Source organism: Columba livia, chromosome 11 (assembly GCF_036013475.1).
Source record: "Columba livia isolate bColLiv1 breed racing homer chromosome 11, bColLiv1.pat.W.v2, whole genome shotgun sequence".
Lineage (NCBI taxonomy): Eukaryota > Metazoa > Chordata > Aves > Columbiformes > Columbidae > Columba > Columba livia.
Genome location: NC_088612.1, coordinates 18,879,582 through 18,894,371, shown reverse-complemented (window position 1 = coordinate 18,894,371; position 14,790 = coordinate 18,879,582). Strand labels below are relative to the sequence as shown.

The 14,790-nt window shown below is 44.2% G+C and overlaps 2 protein-coding genes across 5 annotated transcripts; both read left to right on the top strand.

Moving 5' to 3' along the window:
• The first annotated feature begins 2,008 nt into the window (after positions 1–2,008).
• Positions 2,009–7,306, top strand: HYKK (hydroxylysine kinase). Of its 4 annotated transcripts, none has more exons than XM_065076254.1 (6): positions 2,009–2,650; positions 3,776–3,846; positions 4,001–4,338; positions 5,042–5,184; positions 6,121–6,304; positions 6,807–7,306. In XM_065076254.1, exons 3-6 carry the CDS (start codon positions 4,008–4,010, stop codon positions 7,286–7,288), a joined length of 1,140 nt encoding a protein of 379 aa, XP_064932326.1. In that variant the 5' UTR covers positions 2,009–2,650; positions 3,776–3,846; positions 4,001–4,007; the 3' UTR covers positions 7,289–7,306. The 4 variants fall into 4 exon arrangements, with proteins under 4 accessions (XP_064932326.1, XP_064932327.1, XP_021139021.2 ...); XM_021283346.2 differs by lacking the exon at positions 2,009–2,650 and adding an exon at positions 3,183–3,512; XM_065076253.1 differs by lacking the exon at positions 2,009–2,650 and adding an exon at positions 3,183–3,699.
• Positions 7,307–7,452: 146 nt separating this feature from the next.
• PSMA4 (proteasome 20S subunit alpha 4) lies at positions 7,453–12,231 on the top strand. Its single transcript, XM_065076260.1, has 9 exons — positions 7,453–7,725; positions 7,931–7,970; positions 8,151–8,193; positions 9,020–9,182; positions 9,957–10,034; positions 10,270–10,358; positions 11,155–11,285; positions 11,498–11,621; positions 11,826–12,231. Exons 2-9 carry the CDS (start codon positions 7,968–7,970, stop codon positions 11,978–11,980), a joined length of 786 nt encoding a protein of 261 aa, XP_064932332.1. The 5' UTR covers positions 7,453–7,725; positions 7,931–7,967; the 3' UTR covers positions 11,981–12,231.
• Positions 12,232–14,790: the final 2,559 nt, after the last annotated feature.

Genomic DNA, 14,790 nt, shown 5'->3' with positions numbered 1-14,790 from the left:
ATTGCAACTTCGGTACGTTTAATTGTGGGCACGTTGTTGGTAAAGCCCTGTTCTGTGTGTGGTGCTCCCGGGAGAGGCGCAGCGCCTGCACTAGGGCTTGTTCTGCCGCTTCACTAGGCACTGACGCCTTCTAACCTGTGCAAGCGAGTCTTCAGCTTCGAGAGTATTTCTGTGCTCTACCCTGAAAAGCTCCATAATAGTACTGCTGGTTTATGTAGAGATTAATTTCTTTTGGAGAACAAAACTGCGATAACTTGCATATAAATTATCAAGATCTTGCTTTAAGATTTGTTGCTCTTGATAAGCATTGTCTTAAATATTGAACCTTTCAAGAGTACTATATATTAGCTTGATTAGGTGTGCTTTCAATTTGTAACCAGACACTAAGCTAGTTGGCTTGCAGACTTAACAGATGCACTGTTCAAATTTGAATAGTATGTTCCTGACATTCCTTAAAAAAAGCCCCAACATATAATTAACAGTATATTAATTTTTTGACAGTTCAAATGCTGAATTAATTTGACTTCATTGGCATAACTTTAATACACCTTTTATTCTATTGGACAAAGTTAGAAATTCTGTATAATCTGTTTTTATATTTCACTAGTTTTGCTGTGGTTTTCTATTAGTCACGATAAAAACCATTCCAGTGACTCCTGCCACTGATATGGATGGTAAATCAACTCCACTATATTCAACTGTTTCTGTTCTGTGGTATACTTTTGCTAATCTTATCCAGAGTTCTTCAGCAGATCTTCTTTCTCGTACAACAGTGTGTCTGATACTATGTTGTTGGTTTTGTTTCTGTTCTTCCCCAGCTCAAAGGTGTTCTCTTGAACTAAATCAAAAGTGTTTGTTATTGGGGAGCAAACAGGAATTCAGTGCTGGCACATGATGCCTCATGCAGATGGTAAATCAAAACACAGCTCTAAGGCTGTGTTAAATTTGCGTAACTGCTAATGCTTGAACGGAACGCAGCCTTCTCGCCTCTAGTGCAGTAACACGGTTGCTTCAGGAGCCAGTGATCCGAGCTGTGTCAGGGTAAGCCAGCACTGTCAAGTTAAGCACAGTTTCAAGGGTGTGACTTACCCACAAGTTGTCTCTTATAAAGCCTCTTTTAAAGTCTCTTTCAAGAGAGGTGATGGGTTCCATTACCATAGCAACTACTGTAATTCTGCTGCACTCGTGTGGCTGAAAATCAGACAGAGCTTTTGAGCTGTGCCGTGGTACAGCTGCTGTTCCACTTCAGTCCCCTGCCAGTGTTGCTGCGGTGGGTCGTACCCCTCAAGCCCCGCTGTGAGCCATGCAGCGCCATGCAGCCCCCACCCTTCAGTGCAGCGTGACCCGTGTCCTGCTCCCCACGTGGCACCGAGCTCCCCGAGAAGGGAACGCTCGCCTGCTGAGCCGTGGTGACGTGCCTGTCCCCTCTCCCTGCGCAGCAGTGAGCGCTGCAACAGCCCTGCAGCAAAGCCGCTGCACTCTGGACACGGCTAGGATGAGATGAGCTTTAGAGGGGCAAGAGTGACGTCCTCGTTGTGGCAGAGGTGGGGTGCAGCACTCTCAGAGAGCTACCACTACACACCAAACCTCAGTCAGACCTTTTTTAGTACCTTAAAGCATAGGAGGCGGTGTACCTTTTCGAAGAAGTGACTGTGTTAGATGTATGTAACCTAGAGATCTCTTCAGTTTGTCCTGGAGAAGAATCTGTTCCAATTTTTCCTAAATGTTTTCTCTCCTCATGCCCCTCTTCCTCCCTCCTCCACCTGAATTACAAAGCTTTGGGATAGTGTTGATGTTTATACATTTTACATCTAAGTATAAGGACATGAAGCTATGTATATTAATAATATTTAAGCAACTGCAAATAAATGTCTGCTGTTTAAAGCCTACAGAACAGTGTAAGTTTTAACTCCAGTAAGTATTGTATACATAGATCTTAAGTTCAGTTGATGACAATTGTGCATAAAATGTTACTGATGCTGTAAATTATTTTTAATAAAGAAAATTGTATCACAGTTCTTGTATGTTACCATCTATTTTGAATAGATAATATGCAATACACTTAAAATGGCACTGTAACCATGCATGGAAGGGTGAGGTGAATAAGAAATAGGGTATAATTACATACATTACATAATTACACATGCCTCATTTTCTCATTAAGAGTGTCTCACATGTGGGCTTCCAAAGTGCGTTTAGTTGCTTTATAAAGAGGTTTTCTGTGTAAGCTGAGCTCGTACTAGTCTGGATATTACAACCCTATCAAATGCTTTTGAATAATGTTCTTTTTTTCCCCAGGAAAATGTTGAACGTAGAATCTAGATCAAATCCTGCATTCAGGTAAGTTGTTGATTGAGATTACATTTATGGCATGTAGAGCTTACAGATATGACCCAATCTCCAGCGGTGATTTGGGGGTGTCTGACCCACCCTGAAGACTTGCTTTCGGAAGCAGCATTTGACTTGCATCAAACACAGAGACACTCAATTGTTCAAGTTTTCTCTTTCTTACAGATGTCGATGAGAGGCTGAATCACAACCCCAGTGCCCTGCGTTGCCTCCCGGACACAATGCGGCTCCCACCAGCACGCTGGGCCGTAGCTTGTAAGACTTGGCGCTACTCTCTGCAGAATAAGGCAAGACTAACCAGGTGCGGATCTGCAAAATGCATTGTGATTTTGTTTGCAGAGGATGAGTATATTCTGATTTTGATGTAACCTGCTCTGTACCTTCAAGTCACAAGCACAGCAAGAATGCGTTCCTGCTATCACTATATCAATTTTGTTCCAAGGAGCAATTGTAAACCTTCAGTCAGCCTCAAAAACTGGGAGAAGGAACCCCAAATATTTTCTGGAGCTCTTTTATTCTTAGAAAAAAAAAACTGGCTTGTGTGATTTCTAAGGGCTGGGAGAGGGCAAGTGAAGTAGGTCAGAATATTTTTTTAGTTGGTCAGTCACTCAGATGAGGTTACACAGGAAGGTGTCCAGGCGGGTTGGAATGTCTGCACAGAAGGAGACTCCACAACCCCCCTGGGCAGCCTGGGCCAGGCTCTGCCACCCTTACTGGGAAGAAGTGTCTTCTCATATTTAAGTGGAACCTCTTGTGTTCCAGTTTGTACCCACTGCCCCTTGTCCTGTCACTGGTTGTCACCAGAAGAGCCTGGCTCCATCCTCCTGACACTCACCCTTTCCATCTTGATAACCATGAATGAGCTCACCCCAGCCTCCTGCAAGCTCCAAAAAGGGGTTTCCCTCGCCGCCCCGGTTTGTGCCCGCGGGAGGTCCGGCCCGGCCCGGGCGGCTCCTGTGCGGTCCCGGCACTGCGGGTTCCCCCGAGCCGAGGACGGCCCAGCGCGGCCCCGCCTCCCGCTCCCTCCGGCGTGGAGCCCAGGCGGGGCGGCGGGTCCCGGCAGCCGCCGCTCGCCGCGGGCGGGACAAAGGGCGGCGGGGTCCAAGGGCCGCTCGTCCGAGTGGGGAGGCCGGGCCGGGGCACCCGGAGCGGAGCGTCTGCAGGTTTGTTCTGCATTTCCCAACGCGGGAACTCTGGAGGCCGCGACCGGGCAGAAAGATTTGTCTGCTTTGACGTTCAGATCTACCGAAACGTGTCTCGTCTTTTTGTCGGTGTGAATTTAGAACTTCCTGGCCTGGGATTCAGTAGCTCCGTTCCTTAGGAAATCACCCCGGCTTAGCAACATACCAGGTTAGAAACTGCTGGAAATGAGCTAATAAAAGTACTCCTAGTTGGTAAGCTTGTCATGTGTACTTGTTCTGAACAGGCTGAGTGCATCTCTCCGAAGGCTTTCTCGTGGGGAGGCTACAGACTGAGCAGCTGACAAGAAATCACAATGTAAGAAACCAGGATTGACTTAGTGGGTTTTCTCTGCTTATTTAATAAATGTAGGAAACTCCTCTCCAGTATCCAAATTAATTTTGTGGTAGTAATGACTCCTTCTGATGTCAGAATACAATTAAGATCATCCAGCTTCTCTTTTATTTGCTAGAGACGTGATGTCTTCTAGAAAGAGCTGCCAGCCCCAGACGCTGACCAAACCGGCGCTTGATGAGACAGAAGCAGCTGAGCTGGTCGACAGGGTGTTTGGGTTAAGGGTGTCCTGGATCGCGCTGCTCCCCAGCTACGACGATCAGAATTTCCACGTGCGTGTCTCCAGAGACGGAGGCGCTGACGAGTATGTCCTCAAAATCACCAATTCGGAGGACAGCCGGGAGCCCGACCTCATTGAGGCGCAGACCCGCGCCATGATGTTCCTCAGCGCTGAAGGCTTCCCTTCGGCTATGCCTCAGCTTACCAAAGATGGTACCATAATGTCTCTGGAGTCAGGTGAGCAACTACAAGCACCTTTACTGCAATACTATCACCCTATATGGAACGTCATATCTATACCAAAGTAAAACTTAGGCTTCTTTTTAAATATTAGGGCATATGTATCAGATGACCTATGTGTCCAAGATTAAAATACCAGAGGCAAAGCAAGTTAGAGAAGGGTAATAATTAACTATGAAAATAACTCCAGGGTAACGACTTTGAGAAAACATTGACATGACCTATCCACGCACAAGGGAAAAAGAAACTCATTGACTAAATGATGTTACAAATTATTTGCCTAGAGAATGGTGTAAAAGACAGTTCTAGACCATCTACAATACCAGAATAAATTGCTTTAATAGCGCTTGAAAAGAGCGTGTTGCCATCTTGGTTTTCTAGTCACTGTTAGTTCCATGCAAAAGCTGGGATTCCAGAGACCTCCTGTTCTGCAAAACTCTGTCAGTGTTTTTGTGGGCGCTGGAGGAACCTGCTGTGAGCAGAGGCCATTCCAAGCACAAGGAGAGGAGTCCAGCACAGGTTGCAAACGTGTTAAGGTTTGCACATCATCGTATGACATCCTGGTAAATCAAATCCTTGAATGCAATCTGTTTATTGGCTACAGCAGATGATTTCTACACTGGGATGGACCTTTTTTGCTTCTTGCCTTAACTAATAGCACATATTGAAGCAACTGACAGTGTCTCTCTTTGCCTGTCAGCTAGTGGATGTGGGAACAAGAAGTACATGGTCCGACTGCTGACGTACCTGCCAGGTACACCTGTAGCAAAGATTGCAACAAACGCTCAGATTTTCTACGAGATCGGTAAGCTAGCTGCCAGTTTGGATAAAGCGCTCTCAGAGGTGAGTTTTAAAGCGTTTTTTGAATAATGCACATCAGGCACAGCTGGCCAATCTATTCTTTTGAATTCATTTTGACTTGCCGTCTTCCTCCTGGTCATCAGAACTGTGACCATTTAACACTGGTAGCAGTTGGTCCCTTGTCTACAACGCCAGCTGTGCTAACGAACAGAGATTGGTGACACTTCTCTCATTTGCACCCCTTCCAGTCAAATAATCTTAATGCAAAGTTCTTTCTTTGCTCTGTAATTATACAGGATCATAAAGCTGACAAATCAGCCAGTAATGAAGTTTGATACATAAAAGAACTCTTGCATTATTAATTGCCTTTCATTAACCTTCTGATGTTCTGGCTACTGATCTCAGACCACTATGAAAGGTGAATTGCCAGCTTTCCCAACCACAATCTTAAATTACAAGAGCATTTTTCAGTTGGGGAAGATATCTTCCTGTTGCCTTCTAATACTCTGGTCACGCTCTTATAATGAGATTAAAACCGTTTATATAGTCCAGCTAGTCTCAAGATATGCCTGTAACTTGTCCTGCCAAGGAGGAAATAGTTGCTGAGAAGGCAAATTTTGATGGAAAAGACTCTTTATGCTGCTAACATATGGATCATCATCTACCAAGGTTTGTCATTTAAAAGAAAGCATTAGAAGATTCAAGGGTAAGTGTGGTCTGCAGTGGTGGAGATGCTTTTCCTTGTGCCTAAAGAATGGGGGAAAAAACTCATTTGGGCTCTATGTAGATATTAAGATGCTCACCTTAATAATCCTTCAGGTTATTCTTTTACTTCATGTTTTAAAGCAATAGTCAAAGTCGTGATGCTTTTCAGTGAGTCTCATTAGGAACCTATTAAAGCTAATAGGGTTTTGAATCAAGCCCTTTAGTCACAGGATTTTTACTTATGGCCTATTTTCTCTTGTGCCTTTTCCACAGAAATTCCATCATCCATCAGCAAAGAGTCTGCATCGAGGTCAGTTCATTTGGAACCTGGCCAACGTTCCTCTTCTAGACCAGTACCTTTATGCCTTGAGCCAGAACAAATACCGTGAAGTTGTGGAACAAGTTATTGAGCAGTTCAAAGGGAAAGTGATACCCAAACTAAGCAGTTTCCGAGCCTGTGAGTATTTTATTCTCATTGTAACTATGTTGAACCGAGACACTGAAACAGTGTGGAATGAGCCAGGAAGAACGTGTCCAGAGTCGGGTTCAGGTCTTGGTCTTTCTGATGCGTTTCCTTCCACTTAAAGTGATGATTTTCATGCTGTTACATCAGCCTAGTAAGAATCTATGAAGTACAGGAAGTCTTTTCAAAAGGCCCAAATAACTATTTAATCTTATTTTTGGAATTCATCTCTCACTGATGCTGGTGACAGTTTGAAAACAGCTATTCTGTGTTTGGAAAACACTTGACCAGTTGCTCTGTGGGACCCTTCAGAGGAGCGGAGGCTCCTGGGCAGCAGCGAGGCCGGGAAAGGTGACACTTGGTGCTGAGGGAGACTAACATGGTTTTGTAGTTGAGTGTTAGTTTGAGCATCTTTTCAACGCTGTTTCACTGAGGACAGAAACAAAAAGTTACATTCTGCTGTTTAATAATTGTTAAATACTGTTTCTGCGTCCAGGTATCAACCACGGCGACCTCAATGACCACAACATTCTCGTTGTCTCCAGCGCCGCTTCCACGCAGCATCCTGAGTACAGGGTGTCCGGCATCCTGGATTTCAGCGACATGAGTTACGGCTATTACGTGTTTGAGGTGGCGATAGCCATCATGTACATGATGATCGAGAGCCCGGATCCCCTGGGGGTCGGCGGGCACGTCCTGGCCGGGTTCGAGAGCGTCCTGCCCCTCAGCGGGGAGGAGAGAGCGGCCCTGTTCCTGCTGGTGAGCGGCCGCTTCGCGCAGTCCCTCGTCATCGCCGCGCACATGGCCCTGCTGTACCCCGAGAACCGGGAGTACCTCATGGTCACGGCCAGGACGGGCTGGAAACACTTAATGAAGATGTTCGAGGTGGGACAGGAGGCGGTGGAGAGGACGTGGTTCGAGACCGCCCGCGCATACGTGACCCCCGGCGGCTGTGAGGAGCCCCCAGCGGGCCAATAAAGGCGCTGCTGGCCGTGACCCGCGCTGTGTGCGTTGGGGGCGGGGCCTGGGGGCGGGGCCTCCTTCCGCGCCGAGGGGGCGGGCCCGGGGGCGGCTCGCGGCTGGTCCGGCCCCCGCGGCGCGGCAGCTACCGTGGCCGCGAGGGGGAGCTGGTACGGCAGCGCGCGGAGGACCGTTAGGAACCGTTGGGGCGCGCGGGCGGCTGTTACGGCAGCGCGAGCCGCTGCGCGTGCTGACTCTCTGGGCGGGGGCACGAGCGGCAGCCGCGCGCGGCGGCCGTTGGGGGGAAGAGGCCGCCCGGCCCCGCCCCTGCCCGGCGCAGGCGCAGTGGCCATTTCCGGCGCAGCGGTGACGGTGCTGGCGCGGCGGTAGAGTCGGCTCGTTCTCGGCGGACGGGCCCCGCTCGCCCTTCCCGGCCGCTCGGCCCTCGGCCCGCCGTGAGTGAAGGAGGGAGCGCGGGCGGCTGGGCGGGCCGGGGGGAGCGGGGCGCGCCGGGAGGCGGCGAGGCCCTGGCCTGCAGCCGCGGTGGGGATGACTCTGCAGTGCGGCAGGGACGCCGGGCCGGTCGTGGCGGCAGCGCTCTCCGGGTTCGGGGCCCGGCTGCGCTCGCTGCCTTCTAACGCGCGTTGTGGTGTTTTGCAGGCCCGAGTCCCTCCTGCCCCTAGCGCGTCCCGGCACCATGGTGAGTGGACCTGCGGGCCGGGCCGGGTCATGGCGTGGGGGCCGCGGGTGGCGGTGGGCCGGGGCAGCGCGGGAACAAACCGAGCTCTCCGAGCAGCTGAGGCTCACCGCATCGCTAGCTTTAGAGTGCTGCTCTCTGACATGAGAACGGTGATATTTAATGAGCTGTTGTTTTTTACAGTCTCGAAGATACGACTCCAGAACTACCATATTTTCTCCAGAAGGTATTTTTTAATCTCACACTTTTAAAAAAACTGACTGTTCCATCTAGCGTCACAAAACTAAATAACAAACTGCTTGTACAAAGGTTGGTTGTTTATAGTGTGTTTCTGTCTACGTATGGGTTAAAGAAACCATATTTATTTGCCAGTAGTGTCCAATTCTCTAAAGACACCGAGGGTCCCAGCTGGAAGCTTCCAGATTCATTCTAGTTCAGGCAGTAATGACTGTGCCCCGTTAGTGAGTGATACCACCTGCCGTGGTTTGGAAATAACTTCAGCAAATCTTCACCATCTTTTGTTTGAGAATGGATGGATTGTTTCTGTTCTCCACCCCCGAGAATGCACAACAGCCCGCTACTGCAGTCATGCCGCTCCTGGTTACTCTTACTGAAACAATATGTACAAAGCCACGCTTTCATATTTCTTAGATGAGATGGACTCAGTAAGACTAGTATTAAATATTTCCTTTGATTAATGAAGATGTATTTTGGGTCAGCCTACTGCAGCAGAGAGTTCTGTAGGGTTTTGTTTGGTTGGGTTTTGTTTTGTTTGTGTTGTTTTTTGTTGGTTTGGTTTTTTAAAAATAATGTGGTTTTTTTTCCGCGTTGGCAATTCCTTGTATTGCCTTACCAGATTTGCACACTCTCCTTCTCTGACTCCTTCCTCCTTTTCAAACAATTGATTTGCTGTCGACTGCTAACAGACTGAAAAAACAAGACTAGATTGCACAATGAGCATCTGTCACATTCTTTCCAATTTAAGTCACCTTATGTACGTGGTCTTGCTCAGTGTTACTTTTTTGATGTCACCAATTTAAATCCTTGCGCAGGTCGCCTGTACCAGGTTGAGTACGCAATGGAGGCGATCGGACATGCCGGAACTTGCTTGGGAATTCTAGCGAACGATGGCGTTTTGCTGGCGGCAGAGAGACGCAACATTCACAAGCTTCTTGATGAAGTGTTTTTCTCAGAGAAAATATACAAACTTAATGAGTAAGTTGAAATGATGATCAGATCCAGTGACCTTGTCAGTAACAAAATGCTGCTGTTACTCGGATATTTTAGCAGTAAACCTGATTTTATTGGAAATATTAGTATTCCTTTTGTTCAGTGTTTTAGCAGGTAGGGCTGTTTAGTCATTGTTCGCTTCAGTAGTTCTTCTAAAGTAGAAGCGTCACTTTTTTTTTAACCTCTAGGAGAATTTTCTAGGTGGGTTAGCCTGTGTTTGTTGATACTTCCCCATACAATGTGATCTTAGTGCAGCACTTAAGAAAATTAGGAGTTCTCAGTTTCACAAAATATCTTTTGAGGAGGCAGAATAAAGAATGCACAAAAAACTCACCATTTGATTTCAGCTCAGTGTCCTCTTCCAAAACTTTGCTTTTCTTTTATGATTCAAAGAGAACAGGATAATTAGGTAAAACAGGCCTTAGCTTTCTCTGCCATAATGGTAGCAGAGAAGATATATCTCCCTATTACAACTTCCCTTTTAGCTTGTACAGACACTTGGGACTTGATCATCTTCTCAGAACTATACACATAACAAACATACTGACCCACTTACTTTTTGCTGTCCACTTCTGCTCTTACAAAATGGTTACAAATGTTTTTGGCATACCCTGAAGGCAGGAGCTGATACACCCGTTTTGTACAGCAGCTGTGTAGTTTCGATCAGCAAAGCCTCACAGTAGGTGTTCACTGAATGAAGACGCGTCTGTTTGTTGGAGACTGATAGGAATTCAGTTCATGTGCGTGCTTTTATTGCAGGGATATGGCTTGCAGTGTTGCAGGAATAACTTCAGATGCCAACGTTCTAACAAATGAACTGAGACTGATCGCACAGAGGTAGGTCTGCTGACAGTTGATGTGGTTTTCCTTGTCTGCACTGTCAGATTCAGTTCTGCTTATGTATTAAATCAAAATGAAAATGCACTTAGTAGAGCAGAAGTAGGTTGTTTGAAATAAAACAGCTAGATCAAGGAGGCACTCTAACTTAGCAACTTGGTTCTCATTAAATGTGGTACAGGATACTGTCAGCAAAACAAGTTTTGAAAATTGGTTTTTTGTCTCTTTCTGTTAGATATTTGTTACAATATCAAGAGCCTATTCCTTGTGAACAACTGGTAACAGCGCTCTGTGATATCAAGCAGGCTTACACACAGTTTGGAGGTAACAAAGTGTGATTAACCGTTGTGCTTTTAAATGTCCACAGAATGATTTTGTTATATAATTTAAAGTGTCCGAGTCTCTGGACAGTTCTACCAAATTCTTCTGTGAGGAGTTACTCTGAGAATAACAACAGCCAATATAAGAGGGGAACGGGTGGTCACGGTCACTGTTTTGCTACTGAAGGTGCAGCTTTTTAGTGACTGACAAATTGATGGCTGAGGTTCCGACCCATTGCATAGAATGCAGGTGTCATCTTCCAGCATTTGGGGCCCATCCAGCATGATAGCACAATGAATCACAAGTAACACCACATGTAGGGCTATCAGTGTTGTAATTATTTCTGTGGATCAAGCAGCATGTTAGAAAATGATGTTGTAAGTAATGTTCCTTAGTACGTTCCTTAGTATGTTTCCGGTATTTTATACATACGTAGCGTGAAAGAATGACCTTTTTATGTACCTGGTTTTTGATACCGTTAAAATATGTACTTTGACAGCTAAGCTACATACATTGAATATTAAGTTTTGATTTAAAGTCCTAAGATGATAAATTACATTTGTGGAGACAGAAATGAGCTGCTTTTGGGGTTAAATGAAATAAACCTCTGCTGCCTCCCCAGCCCAAGACTTAGAAAGACAAGCTGGTGTGCTTATCTCAAGCAGCAGAAGCGCAGAGCAGTCTGTTAAATCCTACTTCACAGGAACAGATTTGAAAAAAGGAATCAAAGAAAAGAATTGTCACTCATGACCAATCTTATTTCTAAATTTAGATTGCTAATAGCCCTTCTTTTCAACAGGAAAACGTCCTTTTGGTGTTTCACTGCTGTATATTGGCTGGGATAAGCATTATGGATTTCAGCTGTATCAAAGTGATCCTAGTGGAAATTATGGAGGGTGGAAAGCGACGTGCATTGGGAATAATAGTGCTGTAAGTTCTGGTTTTTCTCCTCTCAAAAGTCAAGCAAAAAAACAAAACATAAATTGCACTGTAGTAATTAAACTGAGCTGTTGATTACTAGTGCAGAGCAGAAATCGGTAACTGTAGAAACGCTGCTGTTACTCATGTATTGCTATTTGGCAAAAAGCAACTGGTTGGTTGGTTGCCCAAAAATACCGTTTTAATTTCTGTGAAATTTATAGGCAGCTGTGTCAATGCTAAAGCAAGACTACAAAGAAGGGGAAATGACCTTAAAGACTGCACTTGCACTAGCCATTAAGGTTCTAAACAAAACCATGGACGTTAGCAAACTCTCTGCAGAGAAAGGTAAGCAGCGCGCTAATACGGGATAACGCCTCCCTGGAGAGGTACGAACTCGCGTGTGTACGCTGCTGCAGGACAGAGCGCTGCCATCTGGCAGGGCAAGAGCCTCCTGCACGTCACCGTCAGCTGTAACTGCAAATCTTACCCTGCTGGGGTTGCTCTGGCTAAAGAACAAACTAATGCCGCTCTCTGTTCCATGTGTTTCAGTTGAAATTGCAACGCTGACGAGGGAGAACGGGAAGACAGTGATAAGGGTTCTGAAGCAAAAGGAGGTGGAACAGTTGATAAAACAACATGAGGAGGAGGAAGCAAAAGCTGAACGTGAGAAGAAGGAAAAAGAACAAAAAGAGAAGGATAAATAGAGTATGAAATTAAGTGGTCTGTAGATAATACAGGACCTGCTTCAGCAGAAGATAATCTGGATTTCTCTTTGGTAAAAGCCTACAAATATGCCATGGAGGACCTAGAAATGCTTTTGATGAACCAGGTCCTTCATCATCACGAAGATAATTAGTTTACTGCTCCTTACATTGACCAATAATTGCTTTCATTCTTGAACACTCTATTTCTTTCTTCTATTTTTTATTATGGAATAAAATTTAAGAAGAATGGTGATGAGTCTCTTTATTTCCTCAGTAATGCCTGGATATATCTTGAGGGATTTAATCACTGTAAACCATTAAAACAAGGTATATGCTAGTTGGTAAAGAAAAAAGAATCGTTAGAAATTTGTGTGTACGTGTGGGTTTTGCTTTTAAAGTAGTGAAAAGGGCTCCTAAGTTTGAAAAATCCTTTCACAAATCCAGACTTGAAGTGTGCTGGCATGCCAAGTTTTCATTTTGGCCTATTTGTCCTATAGCAGGTTGTGTCCAACGGATGGTCTTGCAAGCAGTAGTTTTAGACCTGCCTGGTAGCAAATGTGTTCAGCTGATCAGAGCCTTTCTGGAACGCATGTGTTCTCTGAGAAATTAATCATATCACACTAGCTATATTCACACAAACTAGAGGAACATTTTACAAAGGCCACATAAAAATGTTATGCTGTCTCATCAAAATACAAATAGGTAAATGAAACAGTGCATGATTTTAGGCCATGTTGAGTATTTTACGTCTTATCCTGAAAGAAAATTGAAATGTTTTATATTTAGTTTACTCCCTAGAGGACTTAGTTCCCTTCTCTGACAGACAAGAGTCTAGATAACTAACCAGTTAGCCACTTGAGATATCACAATAGTTGTGCATGAATTACAATAATTCTTGCTCATATTGTCCTTATAATGAATGCAAAATAATATGATTTTCAGATTAATAAAAATCTCTTATAGATCTGAAAAAAATGAACTGGCGTTAATAGAGAAGATGAAAACAAGTTACTGGAAATTATTTTGTACCCTTTCGGTTATTAAAAGCAAATTGAAAAGCTTGCTTGAACGGCACGCTTGAGTGAGAGGCCTTACCAGACTCTGGCACTGGTGATCCAGCCCCTTTGTGCTGGCTCTGGATTGTGTCTGGTAGTTTTTAAGTTTGTTTGGTTTTTACTCCAAAGGATACCTGGTGTTTACAGGATTTAATGTGACCATTTAAAGAAACAGAGTGAATCCTACAGTGTTTTATGCTTTTTCATCTATCCCAGCCTTTTTTGACTGACAAAATGTGCTTTGCCAACATGGCCAGAAAAACCTTGTTCTCAACACCACCCTTTTTTAGCTCCTTGCTGTGAGACTCACTGCTGAGGAGAGGAACGTGCCTGATGTTTTATTTGCATGTTGTGCAACAGTAAATCTTCCAAATAATAGCATAGGAAACATCTTTCATGTACCAAGTCCTGAAGAGCTACAGAAAACATGCAATGGGTAAGATCAAATCATCTTATAAAGGGTTGCATAAATACCTCAAGCTCCATTTTTATGTAGAAAATTCAGTGCTTGATCTTATTTTTTGATACCATGAATGCAATATATCAGCATCTTTTGCAGATTTCTAGATCACGGATTATAGTTATACAAGTATTTGGAACATGCCCTAAAAGCAGCAATGCCAAAATGGAGTTTCTTCTAACTTCTCGAAAGATCACTTGAAACAAAACGTGGTAGGCTCCAGCAATGCTTTCTGTCTTCCAGGAAACCATGAGAGCATCTGTGTCCATCAAAGTACATCAATCACACAAGGCAAGTTGCTTAGTGTACCAGTAGCAGTATTACATCACTTAGGATATAGATTTATTAAAATATTTTTTCTTAAACGCTTGTATTTCTAACGAAGAGGGGATAACAAATACATTTAGATCTTTTTTTAAAGAATTACCAGTAGTATTTTGTTGCTAAACACCGCATCATTTGCTAGTAAAAAACTTTTTAGATACTGTAATAATCGAAAGTTGGAATTATTTAAATCGTTTTCAGATCTCTATTATACATTGAAGCATTTTGATAAGTTGTGTAGTTTCACTACATTTTAAAAGATCTATTTATTCAAAGTTTTTGTTAATGCAAAGTGAAATTACTGTCAAATACTTCATGAGTATAATCTTTGAACAATAATTACCAATTTAATTTACCAAACACCATCGGTATTGAGTGCCATTAACAGCTGATTGTGAGCTGAGCCCCAGCACTGCCTTGGAGTAGGCCAGTAACTCTGGCTGGCACTCCTCTCCACCAGCAAAGTTCTGCTAAGTTAAATTGAATTTCTGGTTCTTTTCTGCAGCTGAACCTAGGGCAGTAAGCAGATGCTGGAGATCTTTTATTCACTAGAATCTTCCTTGGACATCCCTACACTAGTGCAAGTTCCTTATGTTTTTTCCTAGAAACAGAGTAGCATTTGACTGCACAGGCCTATTGTGTTGTTTCTGGCTTTGTGTGCTAAAAAAAAAAGTCACCACCATCTGTGCCTTTCCTGGGAGTGGTTTGGGGATAGGTCATAAGAACAGAAGCATTATTTTGGCAACACATTTGAGTTGTCTTTGCTAATCAAAATGATCTTCCTGTTCTTTGTATGGTTTTTTGGTGTATGTAGTGTTTACGTGGAGTTTACAGTGTATTACATAAGTATTTAAAACATTAGATTACTACTGTGGATTAAATGTTATTTTAACACCAGAACTTCATGTGGTGCTGTGGAAGGTGACGGATCTTTCAAATTAGGTCAAAGTAATTACTTGAAACTGTTCGTG